A 25,057-nucleotide genomic window follows, 5' to 3' on the forward strand; every position below is an offset into this window, starting at 1 on the left:
CCTCAAAAATACCACTCCACATTTTAACCCCTCCAGGATTTTCAATTCCATTAGTCTTTAAGTTCCTTTGTCTCTCATCTTCTTGTTCTGCTTGTTTTTCTCCCTTTTGAAATCCATATTTTGCTTCATCCCAAACAAGTTTGTCATAGTCCAAATCCTCTTCAATGCTTTCATCCAGTTGTTTCTCCTCACACACAATCTCCGACTCAGCTGTCTCCAAATCTAAATTATCCTCTAAGTCCTGGACTTGGACTTCAGTCTCGACTGATGATAAATTGGGATGTTGCCGTTCCTTGTAAAAGTCTTCCCATGACAGCAAATAGCTCAGCACAGTCTCCTGGAAGGCTCGAGAAAGCTTTGTTTTCATACTTCTCGTAACCGCAGATAAACGGGGTAGGGAACAATGGATACTGGAAAATTCCTTTCTCAGACGATCGACTCCATTTTGGCTGTTCTTTTCCTTGGTTCTTAACTCAATCCCAAATCCGTTCTTATTTCCAATTTACAAAGTTCTATCACGTTTTCAAGCAATTTTTTACTGTTCACAACAATACAGTCAATCCACCCGGTCTTTAACAGTTTGACAGCTTTTGACAGCTGTCAAAGCGCTCTTCCCCTTAATTCCGCTGTACCTCAAGGGGGGCCGGACTCGGGGGCTGAGATGGTTCCAAAAGAGTCTTTTTTTCCCTTTCGGGTCCACAACTCCAAATTCTTTCGTTGTTCGGCTTAGGTTTTTTTTAAAAAACGCCTCCCAGTTTCCCATTAGGAAGAGACCGGCTTCCGTTTCTTTAAAGTCTCTCCTATTTTTCCAATCGGCAAATTTAAAGTCCAGATCAAAATTCCACTTACTTCTTTGGAAATCTTTGATTTAAATCGGAAGAATCCGCCGCTTGCCGGGTCAGGACTCGGAGCTTCGCTTCCCGGAGGTAAGATGTGGCCCAAAATGGCTCCCGCGGTTCAACCCCGCCAGTTCGCGATCGCTCTATTGAGCTCTCGCGCGGCGGGGGATCCGCCAAACGGAGCAGCCGCTGGACGCCTAAGTCACCGGAACTCTCTATCCGGTGCTTTTACGGGGAGTCCGCTCGCTCTGCGGACTTCCCCCCCCCTCCGAGAAGCCAGGGACCTCGGCACGCGAAGTCCCTGCGTCCTTCTCACCGCCGCGACGAACCGGAAGTGGAATCACAATCTCTTTGTTCCACTGTCAAACAGCTCTTACCATCAGAAAGTGCTTCTTGATGTTTAGTTAGAATTTCCTTAACTTTTGCCGCCATTGGTTTGGATCTAGCCCTTTGGAGCAGCAGAAAACAAGCTTGCTTCATCTTCTTTGTAGTGGCCCTTTAGATATTTGAAGATGGTTATCATATCTCCTCTCAGCCTCCTATTATCCAGGCTAAACTTACCCAACTCCCTCAGCCATTCCTCATAATGCTTGGTTTCCAGACCCTTTATCACCTTGGTCACTCTTATCTGTACACGTTCCAACGTGTGGGGTCTGATCATAGTCTTGTATTGGTTCTCTGCTACAGTAGCAGTAAAAACTATGCAGATAAAATACATTTACAGTAAAAACAGTCTTGGGCATGTGCCTGAACTGGAGCCAAGTGGAGGGCGCCTCTGCCCCATTGCTGTTAAAAGCAAGAGAGAGGAAGATGTTCATATGAAGAACCTTTGACAGTTGCAACCTTTATACACATTTATAAACCTTTTTCACTTCTTGAAGTTGGTTAAGCATTGCAAACCTGTTTGCCCAGTATCCATAAGGCCTTGAAGTAAAGAAGGCTATTTTCAGAATGCCACATGCCCCTTGGAGCTCCTCCCATCAGCTTCCCAGCGGCCCTTCCCACTTCATTCCCTTATGCCACACCGACTCCCACCCTGGAAGGTCCTCTGGAAAGCATATTTCTAAAGATTGGGGGATGTTATAAAACAGAATTCAAAATCCAGAGTCTTTTCTCCAGCCCTGTTTAGGGAAGCTTTTAATCTTTAAGAAATTAGTGTATTATAATATTTCTGTTGGAAGCCGCCCAGAGTGACTGGGGAAACCCCGCCAGATGGGTGGGGTATAAATATATTATTATTGTTGTTGTTGTTGTTGTTGTTATTATTGTTATTATTATTATTAACAACTAAGCAAGCTTTTCTGGAAATAAATAATGATTTGAAACGGGAACTTAACCTTTTTCTTAATACTGCATACTAATTCTGACATTGGTTCATATTAGGTGCCCGAATATTCAGAAGTGCATTGAGTGTTATTCTGATATAAGGACATTCGCCAGCCACTTTCCAGCCTATGTTCACTGTAGTTTATGCAGATACAGCACTAGCTGCAGCAAAGCCTACGTGAATCATATGATGAGGTAGGAAATCTTCAGCCTCAAGTTGTTAAATTATGTCTGTAGTTTGTTTCTGTTCTGGTAGATTTCTGGTCTTTTTATATTGCAGCAAGCCTGTGCCTCAGTGCAGCCCTAACACCGCCTCCCCTTGTATGGGCACTGACCCTAACCAGGATTACTCCTGGGTAGGTTTCCCCCTTAAACAATATTTGAAACCTGCTTGTTGGTGGTTGGAAGCCTGGTTAGTTTTCAGTATGGTTAAAGCTGAGGCTGGGGGCTTCTGCTCTGGGAGAGAAGAGGTGGGCAAGGAGCATACTGTCTCTCAGCCAGTGCTATACTGCAATGCCACAGCTGCATTAATGGAAGATTGGGGCTCTGCATGGCTTTAGTGTCCTCTGTCACCTGATTTATAAAGGTAAATTGGCATTTTATGCTTCATTTTTTTAGAAAAAAAAAAGCTAGGCTGCTTTCTTCCACTAAGGAAGATTACAGTGTAAAAATAGAAAAATAATCAAAGCAATACCAGAGCAGCACAATAAAATTCTGTAATAAAATCAGTAGTCAGAAAAGCAGTGAAGAAAATCCAGCTCTTCAGAAGTAAACAAACAAACAAACAAAAAACCTCTGTTGGTTTAGCCTCCCCCAGAGATCTCTTTAAAGAGTCAGGTTCTCAACTGGTTCTGGAAAGTATATAATGACGGAGCCATAAATGCCTTCCTAGGGAGAGCATTCTGAAGCATTCATGCTACAATTGAAAAAGCTCCTGTTCCTCTTGCCCATTTTTTAAAAAACTCAAGTTTTGACCTAGAGCATAACGTATTGCCATTTTAACATGCTACAATTTGTTATATTTTAGGTTTTTGTAAACCCACCCTGGAAGCACTGCTGAAGGCAGTGGATAAAAATATTTTATTCATTTTATTCATTCATTCAGAATACTTATGTCTTGCTCTTTAACCCCAAGCAGTTCTCAAAAGCAGATTACAAAAGATTCTCAAAATTTGGCCACACTCAGATCTGGTACAGGAACAACTACTACTTGGCATGCCTTTGGAACCAGGATAGTTGAGCTTATTATTCTTTCCTGATGTTGTAACCAGGGAGCAGCTGCTACCAAAAACTTGGGAAACAAAGGAGAAGAGGCTGGGCAAATGGGTCTCATTCTTTTTCCTTCCTGACAGTAGCCATCTTGAGAAAGGGGGCTGAGCCAGTGTCACTGGTTCCTGTCTATGATAGAACATATTTAAAATAAATAGGTGCAGCACATAAAAAAGTAGACTTCCCAGGATAGGTTGTTGAAGAAGATTGATCTCAGATGGACTCTCCTTTCAGTCTTAAAGGTAGAAACAAAACTAGAGACTAGGAGAACATATAGGTAAGACGGTTGCCTATTGTTGCTTTTGTTTATATAAACCAATTTATATTAAATTAAAAAAATAGTCATGCCCTTTAGCTGTTATATGTTTCTTCTAGCAGTTCTGGTCACGTGGACTTTGCAGGGAAGTGGAAGCCCTGTAGAAGCCTCTGTGGCTTACTCTGTATATCACTGGTGTAGCTTTGACAAGCAAAGCAAGAGATGCTATTTCTGGTAATGTACATGAAGTTGTAGGAAGATATATTTGGATCCAAGGAACCTGTTCCATACACTTTCCTTTGTATGGATAGGCTTGCCGATTTCTCCCTGCTTCTCCTCTCCTCTCAAAAGTTGCTCTGGAGGAATCTCCGGTTCTTAACAGAGGTGTCTGGATAGCGGCTGAAATCAGTGGCACACCCTCCTTCACTAGCAGAAGCATCTCCCAGTCATGCAGCAGAATCTTTGGGCTCAAGAATGACTAGGCATCTGCTTGTTTTTATACCTTAGATTGCAGTCTTATTGTTTAATGTTGTATTATATAATATGGGGGGACGGGGACATTTCTTTAGGAAGTCCATTTCAGCTATTTTATTATCTTGTAGTTTTCACAGTGCTCGACAAAGTAAACGATTTTGGATTTATAAGACTCATTCAGAAGATCTGAGGTAACCATCTCCTTTTTCTTTTTTAAGGTGTACATTTTTTGCAACATGCATCACAATCCTTGGATAAGTCCCCAAGTGTATTTTAGATTGCAATTTCAGTTACTGTTGAATTGGATTTAAGATGTGTGCATGTTATCTGGATTCCATCTAACTTTTATTTCTTATATAAAGCTTTTGTTTTGAGAATGCAAAGCTTTCTTCATAAAATGAGACAACCCTAAACTAATATCCAAGCCAAAATTCTTGATTTTTCTGATGTTCTGAGATGTGATGCTGATTCTTTTCTTTGTTAAATTTTGCTCATCATCATGATTTGTTGTTTTGAATCCATTTTTCCACATGTCAGCAATTGCACGTATCCAGAAGTTATAAGGAAAACCATCCAGGGAGGGGCGGGCACTGATAACTTTGCTTACCAAAAAAAGTGCAACCTTTACTGTAGTATTGTTCTTTCCAATAATATTATTCATATATGCACTGCTTATGAGAAATTCTTGGAACAAACATGTTCCTAATATGTTTTATGTATATATTAGTCCAGTGCATAGTTGACTTCACATGACATGGTCAGAAGAAGCTTTTTGTAACCTTTTGCCTCCCTTGCACTCAGGGTTACTTCTTCCTTTTTTTCCCTAGGGGTGTTACTCTTGTTTGTCTTAATTGTGAGTTCCTAACTGATGCTTCCGGCTTGGATGATATGGCTACGCACTTGAACGAAAACCTTACTCATACTTGTCAAGTGATTATCGAAAATGGTATGTGGCTCATGTACCTCTGACATAAGCCAGATGTTAGCCTGTTGTCTTTTTGATGGTTTTTAACACTACTGATCTTCTCTTTAATTCCAGTTCCCTCAGACTATCTGGTTGCTGAAAACCTTTCTCAGTAAGTTTCTGGGATTAACTGTTTGTCAGTTGGGTGTTTGTGTTGATGGTCTTTCAGCATAGAAACAAAGAGTAGATACCTATTCTATGATACAGAAGCAAGTTTGGTTGCAAATTCCCTTTTAAATATTTTTATTAAGCTTTATTACATACACCATAGAGTTTTCTTGGCAGGGATACTGGAGTGGCTTGCCAGTTCCTTCTCCAGGTGCATCACGTTTAGTCAAAACTCTCCACTATGACTTGTCCATCTTGGGTGGCCCTGCACGGCATAGCTCATAGCTTCTCTGAGTTATGCAAGCCCCTTCGCCACGACAAGGCATTGATGCATGAAGAGTCGGACACGACTAAACAACTAAACAACAACCACATTACATACACAAAATAAGGGACGCAGGGGGTGCTGTGGGTTAAACCACAGAGCCTAGGGCTTGCCAATCAGAAGGTGAGCTCCCGTTGCTTGGTCCCTGCCCCTGCCAACCTAGCTGTTCGAAAGCACGTCAAAGTGCAAGTAGATAAATAGGTACCGCTCCTGCGGGAAGGTAAACAGCGTTTCCGTGTGCTGCTCTGGTTCGCCAGAAGCAGCTTTGTCATGCTGGCCACATGACCTGGAAGCTGTACGCCGGCTCCCTCAGCCAATAAAGCGAGATGAGCCCTGCAACCCCAGAGTCGGTCATGACTGGACCTAATGGTCAGGTGTCCCTTTACATACACAAAGGCCAGGATTTTTTTAAAAATGCAACTTGCTTCAAGTGTTTTTGGGGACATGAGGTTTATGTTTGGCAAATAATACCCCCCAATACTGTGTGTCAAGCCATATTTCAAGCATATGTGTTTGAGTGTGTGTGATAGACAGTTGTTGTTGTTTTTTTTGGGGGGGGGGTTTAAAATCTCTGCTTAGCATCCCTGAAGTGCCTTCTTTTGGAATCACAACCCAAGTCTAATTACAGTGCTTTATCTAATAAATTGTAGTGTTCTGATGCATCCTTATAAATGAGGAAGCAACCACCCAAGCTGATGGAGTTCCTCTGTGTACTGCATCAGGCCAAAGGGGGCCCATCTAATTCAGCCCCCTCTTTCCCACAGTGGCCAGCCCTTCTCTGCTGCTGCCCCCACCATCCACAATTGGCATTCAGGGTACACTGTCTATGAATCTGGCAATTCTGCCAGCAATCATAACAGTTGATGAAGCTCTTCTTCATGATTTGCCTAAATCCACCTTTAAAACCATCTGAGCTAAACTATTAGCCACCTTCATATCTTGTGACAGTGAGTTCCAAAAGCATATTGTGCTTTGTATGAAGAAGTAGTTTGCTGTTGTCGAGCCTAGCCTGAGCCTGTTGCCAGTTGTTCAAATGCCTTTTGTTACACCCTGTTAAAAAATGAGCTCCCATCTATTTTTTGTAGTGCTAACCTGTTTGAGGGATGTGAAATTTACCATTGTTGCAGCAGCTTGTATTCTTACAGTGGTACCTCGCAAGACGAATTTAATTCATTCCAGGAGTCAATTCGTCCTACGAAAAATTTGTCTTGCGAGTCGCGGTTTCCCATAGGAATGCATTGAAACTTAATGCGTTCCTATGGGCTCTGGGGGACTGGCGGCGGCGGCGCTTGCTTGCTTGGCTCGGGGAAGGCAGGGAGGCAGGCGGCGACAGCCCCGGCAAGCAGCGCCCACTGCGCTTTGGCTCCGGGGGTTCTGCCGCCTGCCTTCCCCAAGCAAAGAGAGCAAGCGCCGCTGCCGCCGCCAGTCCCCCGAGCCAAGTGCTGTGCCCACTACGCTTTGGCTTGGGGGACTGGCGGCGGCAGCAGCGCTTGCTCGGGGAAGGCAAGCACCGCTGCTGCCGTCAGTCCCCCGAGCCAAGCGCTGCGGGCGCTTGGCTCCGGGAAGGCAGGCAGGCGCTTGCTCTCTTGCCTGACTGCCTTCCCCGAGCCAAGAGAGCAAGCGCCGCCACCGCCAGTCCCCTGAGCCAAGCGCTGGAAGCTGACAGCTGATCTTCCTTTGCCTTCTTTCCGTGCTACAGCTGGTTCCCTCTTGTGTTCTGCTCGTCTCTGCCAGGGCCGAAGCGCAGCAGCGGTGAGCGGCAACCGGAAGAGACGAGCGGAACACAAAGGGGAACCAGCTCTGGTGCGGGAAGAAGGCAAAGGAAGATCAGCTGACCCGCGCTACAGCTGATCTTCCTTTGCCTTCTGTATCAGCTGTAGCGCGGGTCAGCTGTTGGGCGGCTTCGTCTTGCGAAGCGCGGCCATAGACAGCTTGACAACAGCTTCGTCTTGCGAGTCAACCTCAGATCGCAAAACGCTTTTGTCTAGCGAAAAATTTGTCTTGCAGGGCATTCGTCTTGCGAGGTACCACTGCATTTAGTTGGTCAAATTAAATATGTTCAGTGTCTCCCATACAGTGGTACCTCAGGTTACAGACACTGCTAACCTGGAAGTAGTACCTCGGGTTAAGAACGGGTTAAGAACTTTACCTCAGGATGAGAACAGAAATTGTGCACCAGCAGCAGGAGGCCCCATTAGCTAAAGTGGCATCTCAGGTTAAGAACGCTTTCAGGTTAAGAATGGACCTCTGGAACGAATTAAGTTCATAACCAAAGGTACCACTGTATACAGATTTTTTAATTTTTATTTTTGCTACGTCAGACAGGTTTTAACATAAGACAGCTTATCATACTTTTTTTCAACTACAGTAACAAATTATCAACCTTCAGTATAAATAAAACATTATTTTCTGTATCTCTGGGCCAGCTGCTGGCACAGATAAAAGCCTGTTCCTCCTTTCTGAATATACATTGTATTTGGTAACGGGGGTTCTCCACAAAGCTGATACATAGCAATGCAAGAAAAGGAAGTCTTTTTTCCCTGGTCACTTTCAGTAACAGTATTGATTGTAAAAGTTCCCTCCTCTTCCATATGGCTTTGACATAACATATTTTGCACATGGTGGGTTGTTTTCCTCTCACTACGTAGTAGAAACAATAAACTGCTATACAATGTTTCACAATATAAATGTGATTTTCATGTTCTGCATATATTTTTGACATATAATCCTGGTTCTATGTAGTATTTTAAAGTCATCAATAAGACCTTACAATAAGTTAGATATGCTTTTAAATACAGTATATGCTTTTAAGGCCAATCCTATGAGGAATCTTTTGATAATTGTCAAATGGGTGCTAATGACATACATCCTTTTAAAGTTACAAAAAATGGAATGAGTTATGTCAGCCTGTTAGCACTGGCTCTCGCCTTCATAATTAAACACATGCAGCTCCTTATTATGCCAAGGGCCTTGTATGTTGCTGCAGCCTTAGTAGGGTCATTAATCATTTAATTCATGATTAATAACATTTCTGTGTAAGAGGTGCAGTTCCATACTTCAGCAGATTAAAATTGACTTCAGTGCCACATAAACAAAGAAGATACAATCATCAGAAATTTCTTTAAACAAAAGCCTTTTGAAAGGTTAAATTGTATGTTAAAAATTATGAGTCTACAAGGTTTTATAGGAGAGGTGCTCTTCTTGCTCTTTCTGCAGTAGAGTTCTAGCATAAAATATGAAAATCAATCATGGTGATGTGATAAGTTGCTTGTTTATTGTGGTTTAGAAGTCAATACATTTAAATAATGTATAACTAATGAAGTATGCCTTTGGGAAATATTTGCAGAAAAATCTACCCTTTAAGTGATAGATTGAGGTCTATATTTACCAACAAACACTACAGGAAAGCCCTTCATTGTGGGACAAAAATGCAGAGTTATGGCTGGAAGACTTTTTCCATGAGCATCTCAGTTAAAAATAGGCAGGGAAATGGGAGCCCATTCTTTCCAGCAAATCTCTGAACTTTTAGGTATGCATTTTGCTAATAATTTGGTTCAGGAATGGCAACAACCTTGCAGTTCAGAAAGTGCAGTTGTTGGGCATTAGTGCTTTACAGAATGCAGAGGCAAAAGAAATGCAGGCCTTGCCCAAGAAGCTTAGTCTAACCTAGGTGTGAACAGGAGCTGCCATGCTGGTTGCTCACATGTTAGTCCCATTTCTATATAATTGGGTGGGATTAAACAAGTCTGGCTGCTCCCGTCAGATTTTGTTTAGCCCCAAAGTTGAATGGGAAACACAGCAGAGGGGAGTGGAATTTCCTCTTAAATAGAAATTAATTTACTTAATTTGAGCAATTCATACCTTATCCTTCTATTCCAATAGCAGCACTCATGGTGACTTGAAAAAGAAAAAATAATAAAAAATCTCACCAACAATAGACTATTAAACTATTAAACTGAGACAAGCATCACAGATGAAAATGCATTATGCTGCAGAGTTATCTGCTAAACCAATTCCTAACAGAAACAACTACCTGGAACAAGCTGGGGAGGAAGAGAGAGGTGGGGCCAAGTGGGCCTCTATCTTTAGGTAGTTCCACAACCTGCATGCAGAATGTTGTAGATGGAACATGGAAAGAGTAAAACAGCCCTACTTCTCCTTGTTTCATTAGGGAAGGAGGAAACCAATGACTCACAGTGGAGATTTTCAGAATACCGTATATTCTGGCGTATAAGGCGACTGGGCGTATAAGACGACTCCCTACTTTTCCAGTCAAAATATAGAGTTTATCCCAAACTTCCAACACACACCAAATAAAAATTTTCTGTATCTCTTCCTCTCCCCGCTTTTTAAATACCAGTAAATGAAGCCAAAAGAGAGACATCAGTGCTTAAATGCACAGATGTTTAAATGCACTTACTTGCAGGCATGCTAAGAACTACAGGTAGCATTTTGAACTACCGTAGATTTCATTCGGAGGGAGGGGAGGGGAGGTGGAGAGAGGGAGAAGGGGAGGGAGCGCAGCCCAGAGCCGGCTCCACTCGCACTCTGGAGGCGAGTGGGGGGGGGAGAGAAAGAAAGAAGCTGCTATCTTTCCGTGTTTTTCTTTCCCCTCTTCCTGCAGGGAAATAAAGCAGCAGTTGCTTACATGCGCATAAAAGGGTGCCGCTTTCTTTCTCTGCACGGAGGAGGGAGGAAGGAGGAGGAGGGAGGAGGGAGAAAGAAGCTGCTTCTCTTTCTGTGCTTTTCTTTCCCCTCTTCCTGCAGGGAAACAAAGCGGCAGTTGCTTACACGCGCGTAAACAGATGCCGCTTTCTTTCCCAGGAGGGAGGAGGGAGAAAAGCTCCATGAAAGAAAGCGGTGCCTGCTTGCATGCGAGTAAGCTGCTGCTGCTTTCCCTGCAGGGAAGAGGAAGGAAAGCCCCGTGCCGCGTCCCCTCTCGCTTACACGGTCGCTGCATATGGTGGGGATGCGGCTGCGGCCGTTTTTGAGCTCCCCCCACCGTATGCGGCGACCGCAGAATCTTATTCCCGGCGGATAAGACGGCCCCCCAACTTTTGAAAAGATTTTCCTGGGTTCAAAAGTCGTCTTATACGCCAGGATATACGGTAGTTGAAAATTTTAAATGTGTGTTAGTATTAATTTCCTGGACTTTAACACATTGATGATAATATGCTGTCTGAGAATTAACAAATGTTGTTTCATTCTTTAGCCTGGTTAGTGATGCATTATTGAACACTGGAAGTGAAGAAACATCCCAGGTAGCGTACATTTGTGTTCTCAACCTTTTGAACTGGCATGCACCTAGAGTGTATTTAGAAGTGTGTGTGTAGCTTTATTTTTATTTATCTGCAGCATAATAATCTCCAGTGTGTATATATTCTAGTGGTCTGTTAAGCCAACTTTCAATAGCGCAACTGTTACTTTCCTATGTGTATGTTGTGTGATATTAATGCTTGAACTATTAAAACGGGATCCGTTCCGGAGGCCCGTTTGCAATGTAAAAAGCCTGCAACCTGAAGTGCCGTATCTGCACAGGTGCGCAGTGCGATTTGGCACTTGTGCACATGTGCAAAGCGCGATTTGGTGCTACTGCGCATGTGCGAGTGGCGAAACCCGGAAGTAACACTTTCTGGTACTTCCGGGTCACTGGAGGACGCAACCTGAAAAAAACGTAACATGAAGCAAACGTAACATGAGGTGTGACTGTATAGTAACTTTGGAGTGAAAAAAGAATCCTAGATGGAATCCCAGATCCCAAAAGAATTCCAGATGGGCCCTGCCCATGTGGGTGGGGAGCAGAAGTTGCCACAGCACATCCACACTCTGCAGAAAGCTTTCTTTTAAACTAAGATATCTCAAATAGAAGGCATGCCTAGGATGGGAGCAGGTGAGCAAGGTGGGCTAGCAATGTGCTTTTGTCATTGGAAAGCTTAGGGTGTTACTGGCTTTGCTGAGTGAAGGAAATCTGAAGAACTTGCACTGCTTGGGTTCCTTAAAACTACAGGGCTAAGTCATATTTTGCAAGCAGGTCTGGTAATACCTTGTGTTCCCTAACCTGCATGAAGATGCATGGCATGCCTCCATCTGGTAAGCCAAAAACCTGAGAGGCCATGTCCCCCTTTCCTCTTTAGCGACAATTCCTTCCCTCCCCTCCCAGCCAGAAAAAATGGTTCTCTTTCTGATTCTGTCCTTGCCACAAATTTTGGGCCTGTGTGATCACCAGTTCTCTGTGCATGTCCCCAATGCTTCCTTCTTCATTTTCTCATTTACTGCAGTTCTAGACTCATAATTACAAGAGCTTTTGGGATCCCCGTTGTTCTACAGGTCTTGTTAGATATTCATTGAAGGTCACTCTTCATTGGGAGCCCAGGTTGTCTTTTGGAAACACTCGTTTCTCTTTAGCAATACCTAAAATTCACTGCATTGCATTGCATTGTAAAAAATAATATTATGTATATTTCAGAAAATTCCAAGGCTCAATACACCTGAAGAGCAAAAAGAAACATCTGTCTCTGCAAGGTAAATATAAGCACTGTGTCTTCTCACAAGGTAAAGTGAATCCAATATATTGCAGTTTCAAACTGATCTCCAAATTAAGTATCCCAAGTGGGAACCTGCAATAAGTTTATAATGCTGCTCTTCTTCTTCATGGTTCCAGACAGTGATGTCCTTTTTCAGGGTAATCTACTTCTTTCTCCTGGTTTATTCTTTCCCTTCTCTATCCTGCCTCCCGCCAAAAATGAAGAGAAAAGAAAGAAAAACATTCCATGCCTTCTTGGCATGATCAGTCCTAATTTGGTTGTTTTGTGGTGTTATTGTCGTCATCTTCCCCCCATGCTTGGACTCCCTCATACTTGTTCATGGATGGTGCCTTTTTGTCTACATAAGAATCTTGTTTTTAAGGTAGGGACCTGCACATATTTGAGAGAGAGAGAGAGAAAGAAAGAAGATTTAAAGTCCATCTCTTCCCCTCCTTCACTTTTCTATGTCTTAATGCACAATAATGGACAAAGTTGGGTGAATTTATCCCAAGGTGTGAGCTCTTACTGCTTTATAGTAAGGGAGGAGTTATTTAATTTCGAGGTTTTTTTTAAAAGGCGCTACTAAAATATAAGCAGTATGTTTTCTTAAAGTACTAAACTGTTGGATTTGCTTTTTTCAGCCCAGAAATAAAACACATTACAGAAGAAACAGATAAGGACCATCTGGAAAATCAAAGCAATGAAGCTGCTTTAGAAGTTGAGTGTGAAGAAAATAAATTGCCTGTTCTAGAAAACAGTCTTGCTTCAGAGCTTCAGGCCTGCTCAAATGACTTCATAAGCTCTGTAGATGGGGGAGAGACAGAGGGCCTTGGAAATCAAAGGGATGGAAGCCCTTTCACAGCTGAGTTCAAAGAAAAGATACCTCCATGTCCAGAAAACACTTCTGGCCCAGCGTTCCAAGCATGCTCAAAAGATTCTTTGGGAGAAGGGAACTCAGATGACCTTGCAAATCAGGGTGATGAAGAAGGTTCTTTAGCTGCTGGGTGTGAAGAAAACCCAACATCTCCGGTTTTAGAAAACTCAAATAACCCAATAAACCCTGCAGAAAAAACAGACATAGAGAGCTTTGTAAATCAAGGTGAGGAAGGTCCTCTAGCTGCTGCTTGTGTAGAAAATATGCCTATGTCACCCATGGAAGACTCCTCCATTTCAGAACATCATACTTTTTCAAAAGGCTCTTCAGGAGAAGGGGACCTTGCAAATCAAGGAGGTGATGGTCCTCTAGCTGCTGGGTGTGAAGAAAGAACACTGCCTTTGGTTCTAGAAAACTCCTCTGGTTCAGGACTTGACTCAGCCAGCTCAAATGATCCTGCAAAAGAAGGGGACACAGGTGCCCTTGCAAATCAAACTGATGAAGGTCTTCTAGCTACTGCTTGTGTAGAAAATATGCCTATGTCAACCGTGGGAGACTCCTCCATTTCAGAACATCATACTTGTTCAAAAGGCTCTACAGGAGAAGGGGACCTTGCAGTTGACCTTGCAAATCAAGGAGATGAAGCTTCTTTAGTGGTCAAATGCAAAGAAGAGAAATCTCCATGTCTAGAAAACATTTCTGATCCAGGGTTTCAAGCCTGCTCAAAAGACGGTTCAGGACAAGAAGAGACAGGTAACCTTGGAAATCAAGATGTTGAAGAAAATCCATTGCCTTCAGTTCTTGGAAATCAAGAAGTTAAAGAAAATTCATTGCCTTCAGTTCTAGAAAACTCCAAGTCAGGATTTTCAGCCTCCTCAAATGACTCCATGGACCCTGCAAGCAAAGACACAATAGGCAGCCTTGCAAATCAGGACGGTGAATGTTATTCAGCAGATGAGTGTGAAAAAAGTACATCGCCTTTGGTTCTAGGAAACCTCTCTGGTTCAGGACTCTTAGACTGTTCAAATGACCCCATAGATCCTCTAGAAGATGAAGATGCAGAGACTCCTGCAAATCAAAACGATGAAGGTTTAGCTGCCAAGTGTAAAGAAAGTCCATCAGCTGGAGAAGAATCCTCCATTTTAGAACTCCATTTCTGTTCAAAAGGCTCTGCAGAAGATGCTTCAAAGGACCATCTTGAAAATCAAACTGATGAGCATGAAGAAAGTACTTCTGTATCAGCTGTGAAAGACTCCTGTCCAGGATCCCAAGCCAGTTCAACTGAGACCTCTTGCGAAAGCACAGAATCTAATGATTTGGGTAATGGTGATCAGATAGAAGAAGGAAAATCCCCGAATGCTTCAGATAATAAAACCAACTCTTTCCAAAGTTCAAAGGATGCAGTCTCTGCTGCCGAGACAAAGGTGGCTGATTTGGATGAAGCTGAGCTAGCAGAATTGGCATCTGATGAAGAAAATGTCAGTTTTGAACAGTTTCTGAGGAGAAGTGAACCTGAATCTGTGCATTCTGATGCGAGTGAGCAGGGCAGTGTTCATCTGGAACCTCTGACGCCATCAGAGGTCCTTGAATATGAAGCTACAGAGATTCTCCAGAAAGGTGGGGCTCCACCTTCAGCAAAGAAGGCTGAGCCAGGTTCTGAACTAGAGGATCCTGCTGCTTCTGGAGAGAGCAGCCCTGCTAGCCATGTGGAGTCACCAGTAAGCCAGGCAGAAGAGAGTGAGGAAGCAAGCTGAAGCAGAATATTTGCATCACTTTGAACCAGTTGCTGTGTATACTCTTACAGGTGCCAATTGGGAAGGAAAGTGGGGAAACAGAACCATGGATTATGTAATAATGCCGAAGCTCAGCAGTGACAAATGAGACATTAGACCCTCTGATATGAAAGAGCTATCAGAAGCCAGAACCATTGCCTGCAGTGACCCAACCCATGAAGCCAAGAGGGAAATATGTTATTTATTTGATTCAAAGTAAGATCCCTGTAGGGGCCGCAGTCTTTGTATACTTGGGGTACCGGTGTTTCTCTATAAAAGGCTGTTTGGTCCACCGTCAGTCTGGAGAACTGTGAGCTTGGGTTTGATGTTGCATTCTGTTCCCGTCACGTCATGCTCAGAAGGAAACTGTGTGAAGGTCTGGCACCTCAGGATTGATGTGATCTTACATGATAATATGCTTACCTTAAACTTTCAATGAAAGTGGAATTATTATTAAAAAAGTAAATAGAGTTGTGAGTTTCTCAGTGTGCAAGCTGTGCAGAAACCTGACACTTTACTTGTTTGAAATAGGGCATGTGATGGCCTCTGTGTCTTGATTTTATTTTTATTTTTGTTAATTCGCAGCAGGTCCCCAAAACACAAGGTGGGTGGGAAGAGTTTAAAAACTAATATGGAAATGTGTAAACTGTTACAAAAAAAAGGACTTGAGAGTCATTGATACATTCTTAGTTGAAATTTATGTAAAACAAACAAATGGGTAGGGGTGGGGGATGGCATGAAAATCATTTTGATACGTAGCTAGGTTAAGGAATGTGTGTGACATCATTTAAAGTAGCTTGCCTCAAGTATTACCCTGATTTAAGTGCTCTATATGAACTTTTCAGAAAGTGATTTTGAACTTGTTGAGAATTGTTTTCAATAAACTTACATGTTTTGAACTTCCGTTAGGACACCGATGTACATATTTTGGATTAAATATTTGCAAGAAAATATGATGAGTTATTTTGTTGTTCATGTGTGTGTTTTTATTAATCACTTCGCTAGCTTGTGTTTTGCTCACATTTCTTTTATTACCCCCAGGCTGTAACTGTTTTGCATCTCCACCCCAGAATTACTGAAGGAAAACCATGTTTAAATAGTTAAAGACCTTAAACCACAGCCTGGACTGCAACAAAATGTGAATGTATCATAGGAACAGTGTTCAGTTTTATGCGCTTATGGCACGTGTGAGGTTTTCTGAGTCGAGGCAATCCCTCTCTTCTCATGGGTCCTTCTCCTGCCTATGCTACAGTTGCCTGTAAGTTCCTTGTTTTGTGCGGGGATACATTCTGGATACCCACATGTATCAGCAGAGCACGCATAAGCCTGTTCTGCCCCTTCTTGTGACATCTATATGACGTTTTGGGGCTGCTTCTGGGTTTGTCATGTTTGCGATTATGCGTCATTTGGCCACTCCTAAATCGGTCGTTGCCTGTGCATCCACTTTGGCCTCCCTTCCTGAAAATAGCCAACCTGTCAGGTCCACTGAAACTCTGGCCTGGGGATGTTATTTCATGCACAAGTCCCTGTATACCACACAATATATTTTTCTTGTGCCCATCATGCCTCTTCCTACCATCCAGCTGCCTGAGAAGAGCCGTATGTGGAATTGGGAGGCAAAGTGAGGCAGCCAACTCTGGCACAGTGGGTCTTTGGGCATTGGTGGGTGGTAGAGTGGAAGAGTTAACAGGACCAGTCCATGTGGCACAATCCCTGGGAATGTTCTCTTGTGTAAGTCCACCAGCTGGAATAAGTGGGATTTTTATCATGGAAGATTGTGCAGGGGGGGTGTCCCAGTGGATTATGCCCCGTTTTGATTAGGGTGTAAGGGCTGCGTCTGTGTGCCCTGCACCACTCATTCCCCCTCCTAGATAGAAACGCCATGCAGAACTTGTGCTTGATAAGATGAGATTAGAGAGCTCAGTAATGTAACTGCTGCTGACAGACCAGAACATAATTTCAAATATTTGAACTGTGTGGCACATAGTGCATATTTTTCTTTGTTTAAACGCAGCACCAGTCTCTGAGCATGAGACGGAATCTCAGCCAAGCTCCCCGAGGTCCAACTAATTCAGTAATGAGCTGCGACAGCTCAGTACGTGGTAGCTGTACCAATGCCTGAAACCGTAATATCTCTAGATAAAGATGTGTCTTTACTTTTCAGAATTCAAAAGGGAGGTCGATGTAATTGGGCCACCTTCACTTTGGGTGAAACATAGTGGCAAAATCGATAACAAACGAGTTCAGCCTAAGGCTGTGTAAAAACATTTCTGGACTTCTGAAAATTAAGTCCAAGAGCCTTATTGTCAGTGAAAAATGATAGGTTTATTAATGACTCAGCACAAAACAGCATCTGAAATACAGCTTTTAACTGATGCAGTTTTTCTCCTTAAACTGAATTGTGTATGCGATGGATGTTTCAGAACATCTGGATGTAGCGGGGGGGGGGGGTTCTTGCCTGCACCTGCAAGCAGAAGTACACACATAAAAAAAGAAATTAAATATTTCGCAGAGCAAGAGAGGAAGGAGAACTCCATCTAGCCATGAAGCTCAAGGGAACCTGATGACTAGAGCAGAGCTGTAAACATGTTTTAGATTTAATTCTTCTGACAAGTGCCAGTGGTGGCCCCTCGCACAGGCACAGCATATGCCCACATTTTAGTGGAGGGATCATGGGAGGCTTCATGCAAATCTGAAAAGGCTCAGAGCGCACCAGCCTCGTTTTTATCTAAAAATAGTCTCGCAAATCAGGAAGAACTTGTGTCATTATCTTGATTTCCTAGAATTAAAACAGACTCTTTCCCCTGAAACCCCAGTGGCTACAGATGGCAACTCTCATATGCCCAGAAATATTGTAGTGTTCAAAAATTTACAACCAGCTTACTTGCCCATGGCTGTCTTTCGACGTAGTTTTCAATATAAAATAAGTAAAATACAACGAGAAGAAAACTAATTATAGTTGAATCTGGATTACAGATCTTCCCTCTGGGTTTTGGGAGAGTGCTTAATGCTTTGCTCTGCAAGTGCCTCTTCCATTAGGGCTAATTCCAGCATTCACATTCAGGGGTGGTTACTCCAGTAAATAATTAGTAATAGTATGTTAAAATAATTTAGAATACAACATTACAAACTGCTTTAAAACAAAAGTACAGTCACAAAAATGGGCTGGATCCTAATGAACCACCTAGCAGCTGCTTTCAAGAGGTTTATGCTCTTGATCCTGAGCTCCAATTCATTATGTCTCAACACAATATCTGGGAGCAGCACCACTTTAGATCCATCTTCACAGACCCAATGACCAAATAGCTGATTTTGACCCACATTGGAACACGTGCTCATTTTACCCAACCCTACCAGCTTTTGTGAATTTGTTGTGTTTGTGTGTCTGCAAACATGACGTGAAGTCTGCCAACAACAACCCCACTCTCTAGGAATCTCTTGTAGACTACTGCAGTGTCAAGCTGAGCATCCATAGCTGTGCCCAAAGGAGAAATGAATGCTGGGAGGAGCGCAGAGAGAAGAAGAAGGGCCCCAGCTGTAACAAAATGTGTGTCTCCCATATCAGTCTCTACAGCCAAAGCACGCTCTGCAACCTTCCAACAGTTTGATTTCGGCTGCAAAGGCGTGCTCCTCCATTGTCTCCCGAGGCAGACTTAACACCAACCAGACTTTCTAAGTGCTCCCAGAGTTAGCTTTGTGATGCAGGGAAAGAAAATATATCTAAAGTCGTATTGTCTACTTGACCGAGTAAGAATTTGGACCTGGGTTTTGTAACAACCGTGCCTGTAATTTTTTTGAAGTGATTTGCTGCAACGGCAAGAACATTGGGTTGTTTTTTTTATAAACCAAATCATCAGGATTTCCAAGGGCTCTAAATGGAGAATTTGATGTTCTACATTCTTAACATGATTGCTTGTTCATAGTTCATACTGGCACCTGCCTTCAAATGCTTACTGCCAGTTCTGTTGCCATCATTTCAAATAGCCCCTGCCTCAATTCCAATTCCATTCATGTAGAATAATACAGAGTGCAGTTCTCAGCTTTCTCAGATCAAGGACCTGTCTTAAACAGCATTTAAAACGATAAAAGAATATAGTGGATCTTTAGGAAACAGCAGTATGTAATAAGGGGAAAACAAACCAGAAGTGGAAGTTGGGGGAAGCCCAGGAGGTGAGGGAAGAGGTGATGTAATATAAATGTTATTGATATGAGATGTATGTAACAATAGAAAAAGAAAAAGTGAATAAAAATTTAATAATAAAAAAGATCTAGGACCTGTCTTTAGTCCAAATACGCATTTAGGAACCAACTTTTTAATTTTGCACACTATTTTGTATGTTGGTAGTGTTGCTGCAGCTCACTAGTTTCATCTCATCAATCTTCTCTTAAAACATTCTTCCCCTAACCCTGCTTATGTAGCACTACACCGCTTTGCATCATGAGGTTGGGCTCTCTACTGGCTGGCTGTAAACTGGTTTTTGTCAATACTGCCTGCCTGCCATGGTGCTTTGTCCATAACACTAGTTTTACCCCATAGGAGAATGCAGCCAACATTCCATGCTTTTTCCAGGCCACCTATGCTTTCCACTTCAACAATCAGTGGGGCAGCGTTGGTGTCCTCCAGCCTACTTTTCAGTGATTTATGTTTAATTTAAAAAATTAAGCACTTGCTCCTTCAGAAGGATTGCAACTCCATCCAGAACATGCCTATCTCCTGTACATGGGAACCTCCTCCTCTGAGTCTCTGGTATCCTAAGATTCGTCTAGTTTATTGGCCCCATTCATAGCCTCTCCTGATTCAGATGTTCTGGAGAAGCAGATCTACTTGATAAACCTAATAGTAAATTCTGTTTCTATTAGTGGTTCCAGAGTGTAAAAATTATGTGTAGTATATTTAGCAAAGTTGAAAATAGTTTTGTAGAGAGCCTTGCTATTAACAATGCATGAAATTTTGGCTCTTAAGGAGATTTAATACTTTATTCAGTGCCTTTTCTGTCTGAATTATTTAAAAGCAGCTATTCTTTTTAAACTATAGCTCTGCATTAGGAATGCTATTGGCAATTTGCATCCTAAATAGAATCCTAGCCACAAGGACACACAGAGAATCAATGATACCATTTCCCTGTCACTGCCTGTAGGAAAGCTGTACTTTGTTGTCAAGAAAGATAGCTATAAACAGAAGACAAGCTTCTTAACCCCTCCTGCCCTCAGAGGAGTTCCAGAAAAATTCCCAAAGCTCTCCCATATCAGCCAGGTTCCATTCCTTTGAGCTCTACTGCCATCTGCTGACAGAAATGCAGATTTGCAACCTTGATGTTTCTTTCCTGGTCTGCAGTAGATTACTTGGTGAACTCAGGTTGTTGCATTGAAGCAGCTGGAAGAAAATGAGGCTTTGCATTCTGACCTTAGCAGAGGCTCTGGGCCATTGACAGGTGTGTGATAATCAGAAAGGGAGCCAACATATTGTTAGAAAAAGCTTTAGTTTACCTGTAATCTCAACTGCCAAACAATTGGCAAAAGCTAGTGTGGTTTAGTGGGTAGAGTGCTTGCCCAGGACCTGCGAGACCAGGGTTCAAATCCTCATTTGGCCATGCAGCTAACTAGGTTACATTGGACCAGTCACTGCTTCTCAGATTAAAGCTTCCTTGTGGGTTTGTTGTGGGAATTAAATGAGAGAGGGAGAGAACTGTGTATGCCTTCTTGGGCTCCTTGGAGAAAAATATGGGATGTGTGTGCAATAAATAAAAGGTAGAGTGCTTCCATTTGGGAAAGGATAGTAGGGGTAGGGCATATAAGTATATTTAACTTATATGCAGAATTCATCATGCGAAAAGCTGGACTAGATTAATCCCAAGCCGGAATTAAGATTGCCGGAAGAAATATCAACAACCTCAAATATGCAGATGACACAACCTTGATGGCAGAAAGTGAGGAGGAATTAAAGAACCTTTTAATGAGGGTGAAAGAGGAGAGCGCAAAATATGGCCTGACACTCAACATAAAAAAAACACCAAGATCATGGCCACTGGTCCCATCATCTCCTGGCGAATAGAAGGGGAAGAAATGGAGGCAGTGAGAGATTTTACTTTCTTGGGCTCCTTGATCACTGCAGATGGTGACAGCAGTCACGAAATTAAAAGACGCCTGCTTCTTGGGAGAAAAGCAATGACAAACCTAGACAGCATCTTAAAAAGAAGAGACATCACCTTGCCTTCAAAGGTCCATATAGTTAAAGCTATGGTTTTCCCAGTAGTGATGTATGGAAGTGAGAGCTGGACCATAAAGAAGGCTGATCGCCGAAGAATTGATGCTTTTGAATTATGGTGCTGGAGGAGACTCTCGAGAGTCCCATGGACTGCAAGAAGATCAGACCTATCCATTCTGAAGGTAATCAGCCCTGAGTGGTCACTGGAAGGACAGATCGTGAAGCTGAGGCTCCAATACTTTGGCCACCTCATGAGAAGAGAAGAATCCTTGGAAAATACCCTGATGTTGGGAAAGATTGAGGGCACTAGGAGAAGGGGACGACAGAGGACGAGATGGTTGGACAGTGTTCTTGAAGCTACGAACATGAGTTTGACCAAACTGCAGGAGGCAGTGGAAGACAGGAGTGCCTGGCGTGCTATGGTCCATGGGGTCACGAAGAGTCGGACACGACTAAACAACAACAAGTAGGGGTATCTGTCTCTAGCTGAAGTCATAAGGTGAAGAGAAAACATGTTCTGACAGAAATATCTGCAACCTAATTTACTTTTAACTCATCCATAGGCTCTCCATAGTTTGCAACTGCTGTTAATTATAAAATGAGAGATCTGTGCCTCTACTGGGCTCTGGACAAAAAGTAGAGGAAGTTAATATTTCTTCTTCTTGATTTTCCTGTTTTGTACTCCACCCCTCCATACAGATACAGATACAAGTACAGGCCTCCCAGCTTCTTGGGGGGAGGGGCTGGGAAAAGGGATTAAAAAAAGACTAAGGCTGCATTCAGACAACACTTTCTATTGTCTTCTCCTTGTTGCCTTACCTATCAATTCCCCCCCCCCCTGGAAATCTAATCAGAGTTTAGCACTTATGTTGGGGGTGGTGGTGGTGGGGAATCTACTTGCAAGCCTGGAAACCCAGGATATCACACATGTTTTGCATTTAAAGTTTTCTGTGGTTTTTCTGGATCACACCCCTACAACTATGTAATAAGTCAGCTCATTAAGACCAGGTTCCACAGCAGCTGCTGTTGGTGCTGGTGAAAGGGCAGGTGTCAACCTGTGATAATCTAGTGTGTGTGGAAAATACAGAGAAGAGACTTGCCCTCCCTCAGTTTTCCAATCCCAGTTCGTGGATGCTCCCTGGTGCCCACAACCAAAGCAGGTGTGGCAATGAATGTGCTGAACCGACAACTCACACCCACAAACCATCCAGATTTGACTGGGCCATCCTAGAATTTTTGTAAAATTTGCTTCGAGACTTTGTAAAGTTGATGAACAGGTGTAATAAATGGTAACAGTGGAATCCAGCTGCATCTGAGATCTGGTGAGGAGCAAGGGCAACCTGAGGAGTAGTAACAAATTTCCCTCCTATCATTGCTTGCTTGCTTGTCCCATATGTTGGTATAGGCATACATGCACACCAGGTTCCAGACATCTAGGCCAGGTGTAAAGAGCACAGGCAGCTTCAAGTCAGAGGCGCCTTCATGGCACTTGCTATTTTGCAACAAAAGGACAGGCAGCATTTGCAAATTGAAAGCCAACCAGGATGGCACAGTGAGCTCCTTCTCCCTTGCAGAGTGAGCCAAGCTCCCTGGCTGGCTTCTCCACCCTCTTCATCTTCCTGTTTATTCCAAGTTTCATTAACGTCAATCTTCTGCAGACGGACTGTCATTCACGCTTGCACTGCCTCAGCCATGTCCTCTCTCCAGAGAGCCCCCTTCATCATTCTGATAAATGGGCTGTTAGCAGAGTGCATGATAAAACAGCAGGGATGAGAAGAGGGTTCTCTGCCGCCTATTTCTATGGGCTGTGATGAGGAAGGCAATTCAAGCTGGATTGGGACAAGGAGCTACTCGAGGCTAGTCCAATGAGTTAAGGCAGGCTTTTGTTAATTTAGCAATGCATGTGAGTAGCAAAGAGTTTTAAGAGAAGCCCAAGAAGAGACCTACACACTCCAAGTTGGGGCACTTACAAGAGGAAATAAGTAGGTAGCCGTGTTGGTCTGAGTCGAAGCAAAATAAAAAAAATTCCTTCAGTAGCACCTTAAAGACCAACTAAGTTTATATTTTGGTATGAGCTTTCGTGTGCATGCACACTTCTTCAGATACTTCTTCAGAGGAAATAAGATAGCCTGCTCTATAGCAGGTAGGGAGCCAGCCTGGTCTGGTACCGGAGTTTTCTTGACCTCAACCTCCATCTCAACAGGGAGGTCAAAATTATGCATGGAGACAGAATAATCTATTGACACCCGCTTTAAGGTAGGGGCTAATCATGGGCAGCTGGGGTGTGTGTCTCCAAAGGGATTCTAAGTGTGCAAACATACACAAATAAGTGTGTAGTCTTGCCTGTAACACTTTTTCTAAATGGCGATCATATTCATACAATAAAAAGTGTGTGTCCCTCACTTGCAAATTGCATAATTGTTTGCTTTTCCACAAGACGTATATAGTGCTCATTACCTACAAATGTTCAAACCTCTACATTGTCCTTGAGTTCCAACAGATGAAGGTCAGGTTTATAATAAACGTCGTTGGGAAGACTTGTGCATCAGCTTTCATTTGTGTACATTTATTCTAAGCCACCCAGAGCACTTTGTTGTGGGGTGGCATTCAAATGGCATAAATAAGCAAATGTGTATGAACGGAAAATGGCCAGAGGCCTGGAAGCAGGCCTTTGTTCTGAATTTTCCTCCTTTATCAGACGTTGGCACAAGCTATCCCTGTTGCTATCACTATTGTTATTATTTATTTATTGCCTCTCACGAATTACAGGGCATTGCACAACATGATAAAACAGAATGCAGCAATAATAATTAAAAGCAATTAATTACACCAACTCAACAAACAGCAAGACATAAAGAATAACACAGAATCAGCAAGTCTTGAGTGTTGTTGCTTTCTGTTTGATAGAAAAATCATATTTAATGCATCTTTGTTTATATTTCCAGTTCTTTATCATTTTGTGATCTATCTGGAAAAGATTGTTAGAAATGTACCGTAATTGAACTGTATGATCAAACCCACCAGCCCCAGCTTGACCCATTAGATCTGCATTTTCTTAGCTTTCCCCTGGGGCTTGGGGGAAGAAGAAGGCTGCTTTATTCAGAGACAGTCACCCCTGAGCAGATGTGAAGCGCTGCTTTATTCTCACAGTTAGGGTCTTAAGCAGAGGCTGATTTAAGTGACTTGTAAAAGTAAGGTCCTTAATTCTTGAAGTTCAGGAAATGCCCTTTTGAAGATGGCAGGTCTCCTGGCTCATGCATGTTTTATTCCCAAACAAAAATTGATAAAACAATGGCTTGCTAATCTCAACAAGGCAGGACTGGATGGAATTCCCAGTATGCGGCAATGGCAGGCATTTGACCATCATAGCCAGCATGGGCGTAGGCATGAGCTGAAAACACTCAACATTAACATTGCTGCTCTACAGGGACAAGACTTCCTTCGAATGGCAGCCTCAGAGAGAACTACACCTTTTTGCGGCGAGGGCATCCTGAAGATTCACTGCGTAAGATTTGCAGCGAGGGACTCCCTTCTGTCTGTGATAGAACTGCCAGCTGAGAGCTCAGAATGCTTGCCTTCTCTCCATCTCTCTACCACCTCCATTCCGGTTAACATATTGAGTGTTTACGCTCTGTGTGCTCTGATATGCAGATCAAGAACAAGTTCTGCGAGGACCTGGACCAGGATGTCAGGAGCCTGCTAACACTTTCTCAGTAGTGGAGCCCGCCCTGTGGAATGCCCTCCCAGCAGATGTAAAAGAAATAAACAACTATCTGACATTTAGAAGACATCTGAAGGCAGCCCTGTTTAGGGAAGTTTTTAATGTTTGCAGTTTTATTCTGTTTTTGTGCTCTGCTGGGAGTTGCCCAGAGTGGCTGGGGAAACCCAACCAGATAGGTGGGGTATAAATAATAAAATTATTATTATTACTACTACCATTCCTGCTGGGAGAGTTCATCACAGTTAGGATAACCGCAGAGGCCGCCTTGGTATCGGGAGCCTGAACAAGAACGGAGACAGGCTTCTTGAACTGTGCTCATACCACAGCCTCTGCGTCACGAACATGTTATGCTCTACCAAGGCAAAACACTCAGTGTCCTGGAGACATCTTAGATGTCAGG

At 43.0% G+C, this 25,057-nt stretch overlaps 1 protein-coding gene across 7 annotated transcripts in view; it reads left to right on the forward strand.

Annotated features, from left to right (window-relative positions):
* Nucleotides 1–17,138, forward strand: part of ZNF280D (zinc finger protein 280D) — a 42,495-nt gene extending 25,357 nt beyond the window's left edge. For all 7 annotated transcript variants that reach the window (XM_060282673.1, XM_060282674.1, XM_035130598.2 and 4 more), the window contains 7 exons: nucleotides 2,223–2,360; nucleotides 4,293–4,355; nucleotides 4,992–5,110; nucleotides 5,204–5,240; nucleotides 10,774–10,822; nucleotides 12,028–12,083; nucleotides 12,727–17,138. In XM_060282673.1, coding sequence (XP_060138656.1) covers nucleotides 2,223–2,360; nucleotides 4,293–4,355; nucleotides 4,992–5,110; nucleotides 5,204–5,240; nucleotides 10,774–10,822; nucleotides 12,028–12,083; nucleotides 12,727–14,713 — 2,449 coding nt within the window. In that variant the 3' untranslated portion in view covers nucleotides 14,714–17,138. The remainder of the gene's footprint in view (nucleotides 1–2,222; nucleotides 2,361–4,292; nucleotides 4,356–4,991; nucleotides 5,111–5,203; nucleotides 5,241–10,773; nucleotides 10,823–12,027; nucleotides 12,084–12,726) is intronic.
* Nucleotides 17,139–25,057: the final 7,919 nt, after the last annotated feature.

The sequence above is a fragment of the Zootoca vivipara genome, chromosome 14 (genome assembly GCF_963506605.1).
Source record: "Zootoca vivipara chromosome 14, rZooViv1.1, whole genome shotgun sequence".
NCBI classification, from domain to species: domain Eukaryota; kingdom Metazoa; phylum Chordata; class Lepidosauria; order Squamata; family Lacertidae; genus Zootoca; species Zootoca vivipara.